The following is a 15,053-nucleotide window of genomic DNA, read 5'->3' on the forward strand; positions in this document are numbered from 1 at the left end:
TAAGTAACATTTCACTAAAAATCAATAAAGTGGTTGAAGGTCGCAACTAATAATCATCACAATGGCTAACAATTATGGAGGGCTTCCCAGGTGGCTCAAGGAGTAAAGAATCTGCCTGCAATGCTATGATGAGAGTTTTGCTTATATTATCTAATGTAATAGTCACCATAACCCTACAATGTAAGGATCATTTTTTAAAAATTTTAATTATTTTTGGCTGTGCTGGGTCTTTGTTGTTGCACACGGGCTTTCTCTGGTTGTGGCAAGTGCTCTTCATTGTGGTGCGTGGGCTTCTCACTGAGGTGGCTTTTCCAGTCGCAGAGCACAGGCTCTAGGCACGTGGGTTTCTGTAGCTGCAGCACACAGGCTCAGCGTGTGGCTTGGGGGCCCTAGAGCACAGGCTCAGCAGTTGTGGCGCACAGGTTTAGTGCCTCCATGACATGTGGGATCTTCCCAGACCAGGGACCAAACCCTTGTGCCCTGCATTGGCAGACAGATTCACAACCACTGGACCACCGGGAAATCCTGTAAGGACTATTATTCTCATTTTATAGATGAGGAAACTGAGGCACAGAGACACTTAATTTGACAAGGTCACGGAGCTATTAGTAACAGGATCCAGACTTGAATGTAGTTCTGACTCCAGAGCTTGCTCCCTAATTTACAACTTTAAAGCAAATTAAAATAGGGTCACAGTTGGTCCCCCTCATTCCGGGTTCAAAATATTTTCCTAAAAGGACAGGAGGGCACATGACCCTGGGCATACTCACCGGCATGTGTGATATGAGATTGTCCACTGTATGAACAGCTGTAGAGCAAAGTTGAGAACAGCCGATCCAAAAGACGTGAGAAGGCTGGGGACCTGGATACCTCAGTTACCACCCCATCTCTGCAGGCACAGAGGTTTCTGAACCTAAGCAAGACATGTAACATCTCTCTGCTTCAGGCTTCTGTTCTATAAAATGGGAGTAACTCAGCAAGATTCACGTAAAACAAGATTATTGAGGAGACAAGACTGAAAGAGAATATTTGTGAAAGCATTCCTTGGTATTAAAAATGCTGTAGCAAGGGTTGACAAATATTTCTTTTAATTTACGGTTTCAAAGGTCTCTACACAGTGCAGCAGAAGTCACGTCCAAACCACCCATTTATTTAACATAAAGAAAAGAGAAACCTAGAATTACCAACAGGGAATGACTTACACATATTATTAGTATGGGCTGAAATTGCATGGTGATTTCTGCCTCTCCCCATGCAACTCAGTAGGTTCCGGGCAGAGTTTCATGCTGTGCTTCTGCATTCAGGTTTTCTGATTCTTGGTTTAGCAGATGAGGACTGTGGGGTGGCCCTCCTGGGGCCATCATCTTGATGATGGCCTGGAGTGCTTTGCTTGTCTGTGCTCCTGAGAGTCTGCCTGTCTCCAGAGGAGGCTCCAGGCTGCTGTATTCTCATTCCTCCCATGAAATGACACCCTTTGGATCCATGACATTTTAGTTTATTTAAAAAAAAAATTATTCCATTTACACAGGAACTTATCTAATTTAACCCTTTCTCCTACCCACAAAACAGGCAAGATAAACTGCATTATGCCCATTTTATGTATAAGGATAATTTACTCTAGAGAGGTTGATTTGCCTAAGATGCACTCAGTGGTGGGGCTTCCCAGGTGGTGCTAGTGGTAAAGAACCCACCTGCCAATGCAGGAGATGCAAGAGAAGCAGGTTTGATCCCTGGCTCAGGAAGATCCCTTGGAGGAGGAAACAACAACCCACTCCAGTATTCTTGCCTAGAGAATCCCATGGACTGAAGCGCTTGGCAGGCTACAGCCCATAGGGTTGCAAAGACTTGGACATGACTAAAGTGCCTTAGCACACATGCAGGCAGTGGGAGAGCTGGGCTAATCCCAGTGCATGACTTTTTCACTATACCACGTTATGAATCACTTAATGAAAAATCACTGAGCACTTAGATTGTGTCAGCCATTGTGCCAGGTATTCCTTACTCATCAGCTTGCTCTCCTGAGAGAAGCATCTTCAACCCCCTCACTTCCCATCCCATGCAATTAATGATGAGTTTTAAGTGATGGAATTAATGAAGTCTCACTATTCAGCATGCCACACTAGGAGCTGAGCAGTAGGGCAGTGTGGCCGCTCAGAGCTGTGCTCTGGAGCCAGATGATCCTGTATCCTCCCACTCTGTCAACTCTACTTCCTCATCTATTAAAAAAGGGGACAACAACTGTGCCAGTGTGGGGGGCTGTAAGGATTTACTGTAGGTAAAGCAACTACAGTGCCACTTACATGACAAGAGCCCAATAACTATTAACTGTCATTTTCTTGATAATTCTCTTGAAAGAAGGAGACGTTTGAAAACAAAAATTCACCTCTATAATATCATGTCCCAAAGCTTTCATATCAAGGCTCTGGCCCAGAAAAAGGAGCCCTTCCTCATCCTGGCAGAGCCCACAAGCCTTTGCCTGTGCACCTCTACCTCTGCTGCTCTGACCCTGTGACTTTAGGGCTGGAAGCTCTCCTTCTCCAAGGTCATTCCCTACTTTTTCTCAATTTCCCTCAAATATTCACTTCTTAAGCTTTTGCATGTGGGATCTTAGTTCCCCAACAAGGGATCAAACCCACACCCCCTGCTCTAGAATCAGAGTCATAACTGCTGGACTGCTGAGGAAGTCCGCTCAAGCATTTTTACTGAGCACTTCTTTACACGCTAGGCATGGGAGTGGCTGCTGTGATGAGCTTTCAGGAATAAAAGACTTGGCACACTAGCTGCTGAGCACTGATGGCAGCAAGTCCTCAGCTGTCACCCCTTAAGGGTAGCTGCCTCAGCTGATGAAAATGTCCTCTTCCAATGTCCTCATCACTCCTTCCAGTGGCAGCCAGCACTCAGAGACTGTTCAATCCAGTGGAATAAGGCTAGACCCATTGCCTCAACTCAGAACACCTCCGCCAGCTCCAGAATGTGGGGTTGCCTGAGGCCTTCATTGGCCCTGCATTGTAGCTCAACTTCTCCCTCTGCTCAATCTGGAACACTGCACTAATAAACACTCCAATCTCTTCAGGCTGCTCCCCAGGGAACCCAAACTGTGAGAGACAGAAGATGCAAAGATGAGCAAGCCAGGGTCTGGCCTTCAAACATATCCAGGCATGTGGGAACCACAAGGCTAACGGCAGGCAGCTTACAGTGAGGAACACATAAAGTGCATGGAAGCCTACCTAGAGGGGGGCAGGGTTGAGGGGAGTCCATCATTCCAGGTTCAGCCAGGTTTTGGGCCCACCCTGCTAGCCTGTGGGATTTCCCAGACTCCGACACCCAGCCCACACACTCAGGCTGGTGACAAGCCACAGTGCTCTGATGCTGGCATTGCCTGGTTGGCCCTCTGAGGGTGAGCCTGACTTAGGCCTGGAAGGTGGCTCTTGGTAGGATGCTGTGCTGTGCTTAGTCGCTCAGTTGTGTCCGACTCTTTGCGACCCCATGGACTGCGGCCCGCCAGGCTCCTCTGTCCATGGGGACTCTCCAAGCAAGAATACTGGAGTGAGTTGCCATGCCCTCCTCCAGGGGATCTTCCCAACCCAGAGATTGAACCCAGGTCTCCCACACTGCAGGCAAATTCTTCACATCTGAACTAACAGGGAAGCCCAAGAATACTGGAGTGGGTAGCCTATCCCTTCTCCAGGGGATCGTTCCGACCCAGGAATTGAAATAGGGTCTCCTGCATTACAGGCAGATTCTTTACCAGCTGAGCTGCCAGGGAAGCCCTTGGTAGGATGTTAGGTTATAAATGACAAACTAGGCTGGAGAACAGCCAGTGAGGGTAAATGGTCCCTTCTCCTTGGCTTACATTTGCCTGGAAACCAGTGAGAACTTACCTAAAGTTGTCTACATCCCACAAATCTTAACAGCAATTCCAATGTTGAAATAAGCGACTGGTACCTTCAATTGCTGTGTAGACTTGTATGGAAGGATCTATGATCCCTCTGCACTCCCCCTCCCACAGAGGACCCAGTGAGGCTGCGTGAGGCACTGGTGAATGTGGTAAGGCCAGCAGAAGCAGGGAGGCCAGGACTGCAGAGGCCTTTCAACCTGGCCAGCTCCTGACTGTTAAGGCTCTGGTGGAAAAACCAGCCTCCCAGGGGCAGAGGTTAGACAGGCTCTCTAGAGTGGAAGGGGGCGCTTCCCTGTGTCAGATTCCTCCCTTCTCTCTGCTCTGTGTTTCCTGGAAGAGCAGGCTGACACTGCCTGAATTTTCTACCCAACTCCCTACCGCAAATCCCCCCAAAGTCACCTTACATACTTATTGTAGGGTCTTTTCTCAACTGCTGCAATTCACTCATCTTAACTTTCTAAAGGCCTGCAGTGTAGGTCTGTATTGTCACACATACAGGATCTTACTTAATGGAGTCATAAAACTGGGAGCCAGCCTAGAGGCCATCTAATGCTGTCTCCCATTTGAAAGAGCCCTTCTTTAGACAGCCATAGTGCTGAACAGTTCCAGAGACTGGGAACTGTAGAAGGCAGTTTGAGTTGTTAAAGTTTTTCCTTCCTTTGAACCCAAACCTGTCTACTCTGGAGTCACTCAGAAAAAATGTACTGCTTTTTCATATGATGGCCCTCCAAATCATAGACTGGTCACAGAGGAATCACTTTGAGTGCTTATGTAGACCCCAAGGAGGTGTTCAAAGGTCGACTTGTCATGGCTACCCGGCTAATTAATATAGGTGAGCCCTTCTATTATCAGTAATAGTGCTGGGATCTGATCACAGATCCAATTCCACTGCTCTCAACACACAAAGCCACCTCCAAAGAAGCACTCTGCCATTGAAGCTTCAGTGGCATTTCCAGGGACTCTAAAGAATTGGGAAAACTCAGACAAGGACCACAAGCTGGTGAGGGGTGAAGGGGCTGACGAATAGGGAGGCACAGACCCTACCCCGGATGGCCCCAACTGGCCCACATGCAGGTCTGAGGTTGGAAGACAGTGATGGGGCCTGCGGTCCTCGGGAGTGTGAGGATGCATGTGGCCACAGACACACCGAGAACACCACCTCTTGAGGACTCCCAAGACAGGGGCTGAGGAAGTGGGAAGATTTAGTGACCCCTCCTGCTGGCTGTGCAGTCCACTGGTGCAGAGCCTTCCGCTTTATCCTCCTTTACCCCCAGACAGGTGTCTCCTCCCCAGCGACCTATATCACAAGACCCGCAGTGGCTGGGTTAAGATTCCTTGGTTGAACTTTGTGATGACAATTCTCCACGAAGCCAAGTTCTTTCTGTTGATGCTGGTTTCTCCAGTCATTAAGAGGGAAGCAATTTTAGTGTCTTCTGCACAACAATTACATACAGTGGCTGAGTATCCAGGAAATAATATTTATAAATCATACTACTGTTAAACAACCCCCACCTCCCATTTAAACACTGGTTAATTTGAAACCAAAATGTTCTTTTTATCTTAGACCCCATTCTCAATTCCCTACTTCCCAGGCCTCTTCTACATAGTTAAGAGAAAAAATAAAGAACACAAAACCACTCAAGCACAATGGGGACAGTTTCTCACTTTTCTCTTTGGCCCCAAAGGGTCCAATTCAGAGAAGCAGGGTGAGCCTGGGCCAGAGATCACTGGAGAAAGCAGCTGGCAAATCATGTCTGAGGCTGGGTTACAGAATCAGCTTACTCTCTCAAGCAGTGGGGCTGAGACAGCAGAACCCAGACCCCTTCAGCTAAGCCTGGCCTGGAGAGTGCAGCACTGCAGTGATGGAATACACTGCCCTTCATTATAAGCTGGTCCACTGCAAGGCCAACCCCCAGCAGCTTTAATGACATCTCCCCTCAGGGGCAACACTGATGCTTCCATGGCCTCCTCCACATGACAGACGCAAATGTCACAGGAAAATGCCAAATCAGAGAGACTGCACTTCTTAACCATGGGTGAACACTGCAGCCCTGCACCAGCAGCAGCAGAGTAAGCAAGGGAGATGCAAGGAGATTTAATTTACACAGTGGCCACTCAGAGCCCAGTCGCAGCTGGGGCAGTGGGAGGGGTCTAAAGTCCCAGAGGCCAGCCCCCCCACTCCCTTCCCCTTGGAGGACCAGTCCTCAAAGACCCTTAGGTGGGGCTCCCGGGTTGTGCAGAGGATGCTCCAGTCAAAAAGAGAGATTTAGGAATAAGGCTGTCCCCAAAGTTGGGGGAAGTCCGTGGCAGGAGATGACTGCCTACATGGTGGCCCAGGGGTCTGAGAGACAGTCCATGTCCTGGGCACAGTCCTCAGCCTCGTGGCCCTAGAGGAAGCCCTCACGGCGGAACTGTTCCTGGAGAAGAGCTCGGTACTGATCAAATCCCCCCTCAACCCGGGTAACGCCGCCTCCTTCGCACACCCACAGCTCCCGGCACACCAACCGGATGAAGCGCTCGTCATGGGACACCAGAATCACACCACCCTGCAAGACAGAGACCGGAGGGCTCTCAGAGGGGCCCAAAGGTGTGCTGAGGCCCAGGAAGGAGTGGGCAGTGTGAAGGTATACTCACCCTGAAGTTGTTGAGAGCACGGCCCAGAGCCTCAATGGTCTCCATATCCAGGTGGTTTGTGGGTTCATCCAGAATGTAGAAGTTGGGACTGGAAGGCAGAACCCAGAAAGGTGGGCAGTTAGGGGGGCTGGGAGAAAATGAGCTCTGATACCAAGGCAAGACAATCATTTTCCATTGGGCAAGAGTGGGAAAATGGAGGGCAAAGCTCTAGTCAAGGCGGCTCACCAGGGCATGGTCATCTGAGCAAAGGCCACCCTGCTCTTCTGGCCCCCAGACAAGCTGGCAACAGGGCGCACGGCCAGTTCTCCAGAGATGCCATACCGGCCCAGCTGGTGACGGTACTCTTCCTCAGGCCGTCCTGCAATAGGCCCCACCCCACCGTGTGGGTTCCAGGCCCAACTCTCTCCCTTCACCATCCACCCAGCCCCACCTCCAATGCCCACATCCTTACACCCAGACTCAGCAATGCAAGGTAAGCCTAGGGGGAGGCGTCAGGCCCAGCCCTCTTTCCTTAGCTCAAATTCCTTAACGCACCAGGGAACTTGCGTGCTAGCAATTCCACAGCACTGACATTCAGGTCCAGCTGCTCCACGTGGTGCTGGCTGAAATAGCCAATCTTCAGATTCCTGCAGACAGATGGGAAGGTGGAGAGGGGATGGAAGGCAATGACCATAAAGGAGTGTAGCTACAGCACAGGAGGGGTTGGAAAGCGGAGGTGTGGGCCCTACCTGTGAGCATGTCTGATGCCCTGAACAGGTGTCAGGTCCCCCATAAGCAACTTCAGCATGGTAGACTTCCCAGCCCCATTCTCCCCAACCTGTAAGAAGACACGAGTATATAAAGAGCATCCCTGAGTGGGATACAGAAGCAGAGGAGATGAGAATAGATCCCAGGTAGTCCCAGTGACTCCAACAACTAAAAAAACATATTTTTAAGGAACTGTAGAGAAAAATGAAGGAAACAGTAAAGCTGTGAAGGGGACCAATACCCAAGTACCCACTAAGTGCAAGGGAATTAATTCTCCCAATAGCAGAGCAAGCTGGATATTATCTCCCTTTTAAGAATGAGGAGTCTGCTTAGTAACCAAGCTAAGAAATGGCAGAGTTAGCATCCCAAGTCTGACCCTGAGCTATGCTCTCTCCTCTATTTTCCACAGTTAGGGAGGACACTCAGAGCTGAGACCAATAAGACAAAGTACTGCTCTAAGTACTTATAAAACACCACAGGCCAGGCTCTATCTATGCTGCAGAGTGGCCCAGTGAGGCTGGAAAAGGGAGCAGGACAAGTACAGCCAAGTCCTCGGCCCAGGCTCTGACTCCTACTCCTGTGGACCTTCTCTCCCACACGACCAACCCACAACACAATCTCCACACTGGGAGAGTCCAGTCCCAGCTCACGGAACAGAGAAGGTAGCCATACCACACAGATGCGGGATTCAAGATCGGCAGAGACGGAGAGACGGCTGAAGATGATGTGCTTTGGGTCGTAGTAGAAGTCCACCTCATCCAGTTGCAAGATTGGTGGTGAGAACTTCTCAAATCCATCGGGGAACCTGCAGGAGGTGGGATGATGAGCGTAACGGCAGCCCCAGAAACAAGAATTTCCCCACCTGCCCCTCTGACCCAGCACTCACTTCATCACTACCTCCAGCTCCTTGTCCACAGGTTTCAGCTCTGGTCTGAGGAGATAGGAGACAGACTAGATTTGTGACTTTAAAAAATGGATTTGTTCTTTTCATACAAGTAATACATATGCTGAAAACAGAAGTTTTTTTGGGGGGTAGCTTTTTGTTCTCCCAGTTAATATACTATATGTTTCAACATCACAAGATCCTAAGCCTTAGAATTTTAAGCTCCCCTACCACCTGTATGTCTAGAAATGTTGCTTCAAGATTAAACTTCCAATACTCTCTTGGGTATATATCCGAAAAAAAAAAGAAATACTGATTGGAAAAGATACATGCACCCTTGTGTTTACAGCTATATTGTTTACAATAGCAAAGACACAGAAACAACCTAAGTGTCCATCCATCCACAGATGAATGGATATACATATTCAGACACATATACAATGTGTTGACAAAGGTCTGTATAGTCAAAGCTATGGTTTTTCCAGTAGTCATGTACGAATGTGAGAGCTGGATCAAAAAGAAGGCTGAGCATCAAAGAATTGATACTTTTGAATTGTGGTGCTACAGAAGACTTTTGAGAGTCCGTTGGACTATAAGATCAAACCAGTCAATCCTAAAGGAAATCAAGCCTGAATATTCACTGGAAGGACTGATGCTGAGGCTGAAGCTCCAATATTTGGCCACCTGATGCAAAAAGCCAATTCATTAGAAAAGACCCTAATGCTGGGAAAGACTGAAGGCAACAGGAGAAGGGGGCAGTAGAGGATGAGATGGTTAGATAGCATCAACAACTCATGAACATCAATTTGAGCAAACTCCGGGAGACAGTGAAGGACAGAGAAGCCTGGGGTGCTGCAGTCCCTGGGGTCGCAAAGAGTCGGACATGACTTAGTGACGGAACAACAACTCAGCCATAAAAACAGAAGGGAAAAAAAAAAAAAAAAAAACAGAAGGAAATTTTGCCATTTGTACCACGGTAAATGGACTTGAAGACTATGCTAAGTGAAGTAAGTCAGAGAAAAAGAAATACTGTATGGTACACCTCACTTATATGTGGAAACTAAAAAATAAAATTAGTCAATATAACAAAAAAGAAGCAGACTCACAGATATAGACAATAAACTAGTGGTTCCCAGTGGGGAGAGGGGAGGGAGAGAGGGGCAAGACTAGGGTAAAGGATTAAAAGATACAAACTCCTAGATATAAAATAAGCTACAAGGATATACTACACAACACAGAGAATATAGTCAATATTTTATCACAAGCATAAATGGAACATGATCTTTAAAAATTGTGAATCACTATGTTGTACACTTGAAACATATAATATTGCACATCAACTATACTTCAATAAAAAAATGCCTCCAAAGCTCAACATCATTAGTCACAAGGGAAATACAAAATTAAGATTCCAAAAAGATATCACTTCACATCCACTAGGAGGACTAAACTTCAAAAGACAGATAATAAATGTTGGCAAAGAGGTGGAGAAACTGTAATCCTCATATACTGCTGGTAGAAATGTAAAATGGTGCAGCTGCTGTTAAAAACAGTTTGGCAATCCCTCAAAATCTTAAACATAGAATTATTACATAACCCAGCAATTCCATTCCTAGCTATGTACCCAAGAGAATAGAAAACATATGTCCACACAAAAACTTGTTCATATCAGTACTATTATTCTTAACAGCCAAAAACGTGAAACAATTTGAACGTCCACCACCTGATGAATCATTAAACAAAATGTGGAGTAACCGTACAATGAAGTATTATCTGGCCAGAAAAAGGAGTGAAGTACTAATCCAGGCTACATGATGAACTTCAAAAACATGACGTTAAGCAAAAGAAGCCAGACATAAAAAAAGGTCACAGGTACAAATCCGTCTATATGAAATGCCCAGAATTAGCAAATATATAGACTGAAAGCAGACTGATGGTTGCCGAGGTCTGGGGGCAAGATGAACTCTCCAAGAGCAGTAACAGAGTATCAGGCCTTCCTGCAGGGAAGGAAGTTAAAGCTGATTTGTAGGAAAGGAGAGATCTAAAAGGGAGGGCAAGATGAGAATTATAGGCATTCCCTATAAAACTAGAGGAGTCAGGGCCCGGTTAGGGACATTGTACTCACAGTTTCTCCAGCATCTTGAGTTTGCTCTGCACTTGGGAGGCTCTGTTGGCATTGTAGCGAAACCGGTCAATAAAGACCTGCAGGTGGACAAGTTCAGGCATGTTCAGCTCCCTCGCCCCCCACGACTCTAGTATCCATAGGACAGGGTGGGTCCCCACTCCTGCCTGCTCTCCCACCTGGATATGCTGGCGATACTGTTGCTGGGCCTCATATTCACGCTGCTGATTGAGCAGTCGCTCCTGCTTGCTCTTGATGAAGGTCTCAAAGTCTCCCCGGTAACCATCCAGCCGCTGGCTGTGCAGGTGGATGATGTCTGTGGCTATGGCATTCAGGAAGTTGCGGTCATGGGAGACGACCAGGATTGTGGAGGGCCACGTCTGAGGGGGTCACAGGATGGCAGGCCCGGTTTGGGAGGGCAATCAGCTCCCAAACCCCAGTGGCCGTGGAGGCAGACACTCCCCAGACCTGCTCCACACCTGGAGGCACTCACCTGCAGATAATTCTCCAGCCACAGGATGGCCCTTACATCCAGCATATTAGTGGGTTCTAGAAAAGCGGGGGAGGACATGTTTGGGATTGAAGGGCTGGAGAACTAGAAACTTGGACAATACCACCCTTCTACACCCCAAAGTCAGGGGGCTGCGTTTCACACTCACCATCTAACAGCAGCAGATCTGGCCTATGGAAAAGAAGAATGCATGGTTTGAGGTTTCGGGTCAGCGACTTGTTGCCACCTCCCAAGAGCCAAACTCATCCTCCACAGTATCCACACACAGGTCCAGGGGACTCACCTAGCAAACAGAGCCCGGGCCAGGGCCAATCTCATCCTCCAGCCACCTGAGAACTCCCTAAAGAGACAGAGCTGCATCAGGGGCAAGTGTTCACGAGAAGAGGCAGAGGCACCGCCAATAGTGTTCAGAGCCAAGAATGGTAGGGGTCACTCACCGGGTGGGCTGCTGCTGCATTTTGGGGGTAAAGCCAAGCCCAGCAAGAATGACTGACGCTCTGGGAGTGAAGAAATCAAAGAACCTGGTTGGAACAGGTAACAGATGGGAAAGATAAAATCTGAAGGAAGGAAGGGAATTTTAAATACCTGGCAGGTGCTTTGTCAGCCTCAATCTCCTCCAACTTGGCATAGATTTCTGCCAGCTGCGCAGCTTGTGAGCCCTCGGCCCTAAGAATGGGGGGAAGAGCAATCAGGCTGAGCGGGAGAAGTTCACTATTTTATCCTGCACCTCAGGACGGCTGCAAAGCAGGCTACTGGCTGCATTGTTGCTGGGGCAGGAACAGAGGACAGGAAGGACCTGCTCACTGCAGTGAGGGCAATGGGCACCATGCCAGGAACAAGGAATGCACAGCCCCACCGTGCCAAACCCTAAGCTCTGCTGCTTACTAGGATGGGTATTCGAATGGTGGATTGTGCCAGCGTGGCAGGCCCTCTGCGAAGCATGGCTGCTGCTGGTCAGTCTGTCCCAGGGAGCCCTCACCTGCCAGCGGCAATCTGGGCACTGAGCTCCCGCTCTTGACGCAGGAGGTCTTCTCGCACCGTGTCACTCTCCAGCACGCTCTGCAGGGCAGGGGTGTCGTCTCCAGCAACCTCTTGCTCCACATGCAGCAGGGAAATGTGGGCTGGAACCCGCAGGCTCCTGGTGGCCAGCATCTTCAGCAGCGTCGTCTTCCCCAGCCCATTCCGACCCACCAGCCCATAGCGGCGGCCCCACGCGAGGTTCACATCTGCTCCAGCCAGCAGTACCCTGCACGGGTAGCAGGAAGACAACAAAGGGGGCTCTAGAGATAGCTGCACAGCAAGTTTAACAACAGAAATCTAACTATTCTTTGCCCCATTTCACCTCTCCAAATTCTCCTTTAACTGTAAAAAAAAAAAAACCCATCACCCCCACTCCCCCACTGCCACTCCCTCACCTATCGCCAAAAGACACATCAAAGTTCTCAATTCGCACATCGTAGGATTTGTTCTTTCCAGATGATTCCAACCGACTTTCCTTTCTGCTGCCTGCCTGGCTGGCTGATGCCTCTTCCAAGACTCTTAAAGGGAGAAATGGATGGCTTTTAGCACTCCCAAGCAGCCTTCCATCTCAACTGGGACTGCTCTGCTCTCTTCTCAGCCCTTTTCACTAACTCACAGAGGGTTGCTGGTCTTGAGTATGTCCTTCTCTGAGCGCTTCTCCTGCTTTGCCTTCAATCGAGCCTCAGCTTTCTCTAGCTTCTTTGCATTCACCGTCTAAGGGTCCAAACATAACCCATTTCATCCTATGGTGCAGGCTCAAGGACTCAGGGAAAGACAATTAGAAATGCCCCAGGAACATACTCCAATACTTAGAAACAGCGAACTCTCACCCCCACCACAGACACAGACCCCTCCCTTTCTTCTTTCTCTCCCTCCTCACCGAGGACTGTTCCCTCTTTAGCAGGCCTGGAAGTTTGGTGCCACAGTCTGTAAGCGATAAGAAAAGCAGTCACCTTCTCCCTAAGGGAACGGACACTAACATTTTGCGTGACTAACATGAATCAGACACAGACACATATCTAGAGATACCTAGAGATAGATATCAATTCTCTCAACACTTAAAAACTCAACTCACAGATTAAGGATACAGAGGCTTGGAGCAGTTAAGCACCTCTTACAAGATCATGCCGTAGGTTAGTAAACTGCAAAATTGGGGAGTGAACCTAAATCTGTCCAGCTCCAAGACCCATGCGTCCTACCACACCCAAGGGCTTGGAGACCTCGCCAATCTTAATCCCTTTATTAATGGCTCATTTGCCCTCAGTAAAGACATCAACTAACTCCTACAACCTTGTCCTGTGGAAAAGAGGTACCAAGAGTCCTGAGCCCCAGAGGGCAGATGGGTAGGGAGTGGAGGACATAGGGCAGCTAGTTCAATCTTCCCTCTCTCTCACCGTAGTTCTCTGTTATCTTTGACAACTGGATGGGGGCGTCTAGTAGCACCTGGCTGTTTCCCTGGGTCTGTGGTTCCGCCCTTGATGGTAGGGATAGAAAGCAATGGGTTAGAAGTGGAGGAAAAAGCTCTATGGCCATCAGACCTTCTCTCACATCTTGTCACCTGACCGTCCGCTCTCCCATCTCCCCGAATCCCCCTGCCCTGGCACGTACAGGCGCAGAGTGTTGTACATGCGCTGGCACACGGCCCTGATGCCCGCGTCATCCTTGCTGTCCCCGGACACCTCCTGCAACAGTTCCCCCACAGCTTCCACCAGGTCATCCACAGACTCGAAGTCCGCACTGCCGCTGTGCAAGACGCCTAGGGAGGGCGTGTCAAGACGAGGAAGATACCAGATAAGGTGGACATACAAGCAGTCTTGGTCCCCGTACTGCGGCCCCAGTCCGGGCTCCAGACCCAACTGGCCCTCGGGACAAGAGGTCACACAGAGGAGAGGCCTAGCGGCGGTCCCCGCCACTGCTCTGCCTTAGTACTTCCCCCCGTCCTGACTTCCACTTCGGCATCCCCAGCGCGTTGATTCGGTTCGGCTCACCCGTCACGTAGTCGAAGACCTGTCCGTCAATTTCGGGGAACTCGCTCCGCAGGATTTCAGCGCAAGTCGCCATGTTCCAGTCGGGCTCCCGTCCGCGCAGTCGCCGTGAGACCCCGGTCAAGGCCCGCCCCCTACCGGTCCCCCGAAAGCTCGCCCTGCCTACCAAAGCGCATGCGAAACGGTGACGTAAGAAAGGCGCGGAGCGCGCAGAACCCGGCGGGCGGGGCGAACGGAGCTGGCGGTACCGTACGCAAGCGCCGCTCAGTGTCTACGCCGAGCCGCTCTCTGCGCTTGCGCGACTCTTTTCCACCGAAGAATTAGCCACATGTGCGGTTCTCAGAGACTTCTGGGAGGTGGAGATCTTGCAGGCGGCGAGGGCGGGGTGCGGGGAAGCTCGCGGCTTATCAGGCCATGAAGGGAACCTCCCGAGAAGGGCGGTCGATAAAGCACATTGGCCTTGCTAGATTCTACATGCTCCCCAGAGGCGCGTCAGCCACTGCGTGCCTGTCCATTGTGGAGCCCGCTGAGAGCATTGCTGACTCACGCTGGTGCCTGAGCGCTCAGAAGCCCCTGGCCCCTTTTTGTGCAGTCGTGGATTTTGTTCGGTTTTCAGGCCCTATGGGCTGCTTGTCTTGATCAGATAGCCAGCCCGCCCGCGACCTCTGACACTTGACGGCTCAGCAGACTTAAGCGAGTAACGCCCTTTGGGCCTTCCATCACCCCCAGGCACTACCTCACTGACCGCCACTGGGCAAGAAAACCAGATCGACAAGGTCTGTGTAATTTTATTAGTATTTATTATTCCCAACCTACACCCAAAGCAGACTTCTCCGCAACCTGAGTCTCAGTGAAAGGAAAAGGCTATTGCCTTTCACTGTTTCCCTCAGGTAGAAGTTGGGCATTTCCTGAAAATGCTACCGCTTCACATTTAATGTGACTTTTCTTCCAAACTGGCTCCAAAATTGTCACTTAAAGTCACACCCATTCATCGTTTTGTCATTGAGGAATATTACAAGATGTCCATTTTATTTGAAACACAGGGAAAGAGGAATCCTAACAGGGAAACTACAGAACTATCTGGTTTCTTCAACAACATTGTAAAACCTGAGAAAGAACTTATGGCTTTTAAGATTTAAGAAGCATCCACCGATTGGTGGACCTTGTTTGGATCCAGATGTAAGTTGTGACATTTTTGTAGGACACTTGAATTAAGCATGAACAGATTGGATGTGACATTAAAGAGCTGATCA

At 49.4% G+C, this 15,053-nt stretch overlaps 1 protein-coding gene across 1 annotated transcript; it reads right to left on the bottom strand.

Annotated features, from left to right (window-relative positions):
• Positions 1-5,977: 5,977 nt before the first annotated feature.
• Positions 5,978-13,981, bottom strand: ABCF3 (ATP binding cassette subfamily F member 3). The gene is made up of 21 exons (XM_043473557.1): positions 13,804-13,981; positions 13,424-13,571; positions 13,210-13,289; positions 12,696-12,742; positions 12,432-12,529; positions 12,211-12,333; positions 11,775-12,041; positions 11,381-11,461; positions 11,233-11,292; positions 11,079-11,135; positions 10,944-10,966; positions 10,778-10,833; positions 10,464-10,664; positions 10,288-10,364; positions 8,166-8,210; positions 7,952-8,084; positions 7,261-7,349; positions 7,067-7,158; positions 6,758-6,890; positions 6,533-6,620; positions 5,978-6,444 (listed from the first exon to the last, which is right to left on the bottom strand). The coding sequence occupies exons 1-21, from the start codon at positions 13,874-13,876 to the stop codon at positions 6,286-6,288; spliced, it is 2,130 nt and encodes a 709-aa protein (XP_043329492.1). The 5' UTR covers positions 13,877-13,981; the 3' UTR covers positions 5,978-6,285.
• Positions 13,982-15,053: the final 1,072 nt, after the last annotated feature.

This window comes from Cervus canadensis, chromosome 7, assembly GCF_019320065.1.
Source record: "Cervus canadensis isolate Bull #8, Minnesota chromosome 7, ASM1932006v1, whole genome shotgun sequence".
Taxonomy (NCBI): domain Eukaryota; kingdom Metazoa; phylum Chordata; class Mammalia; order Artiodactyla; family Cervidae; genus Cervus; species Cervus canadensis.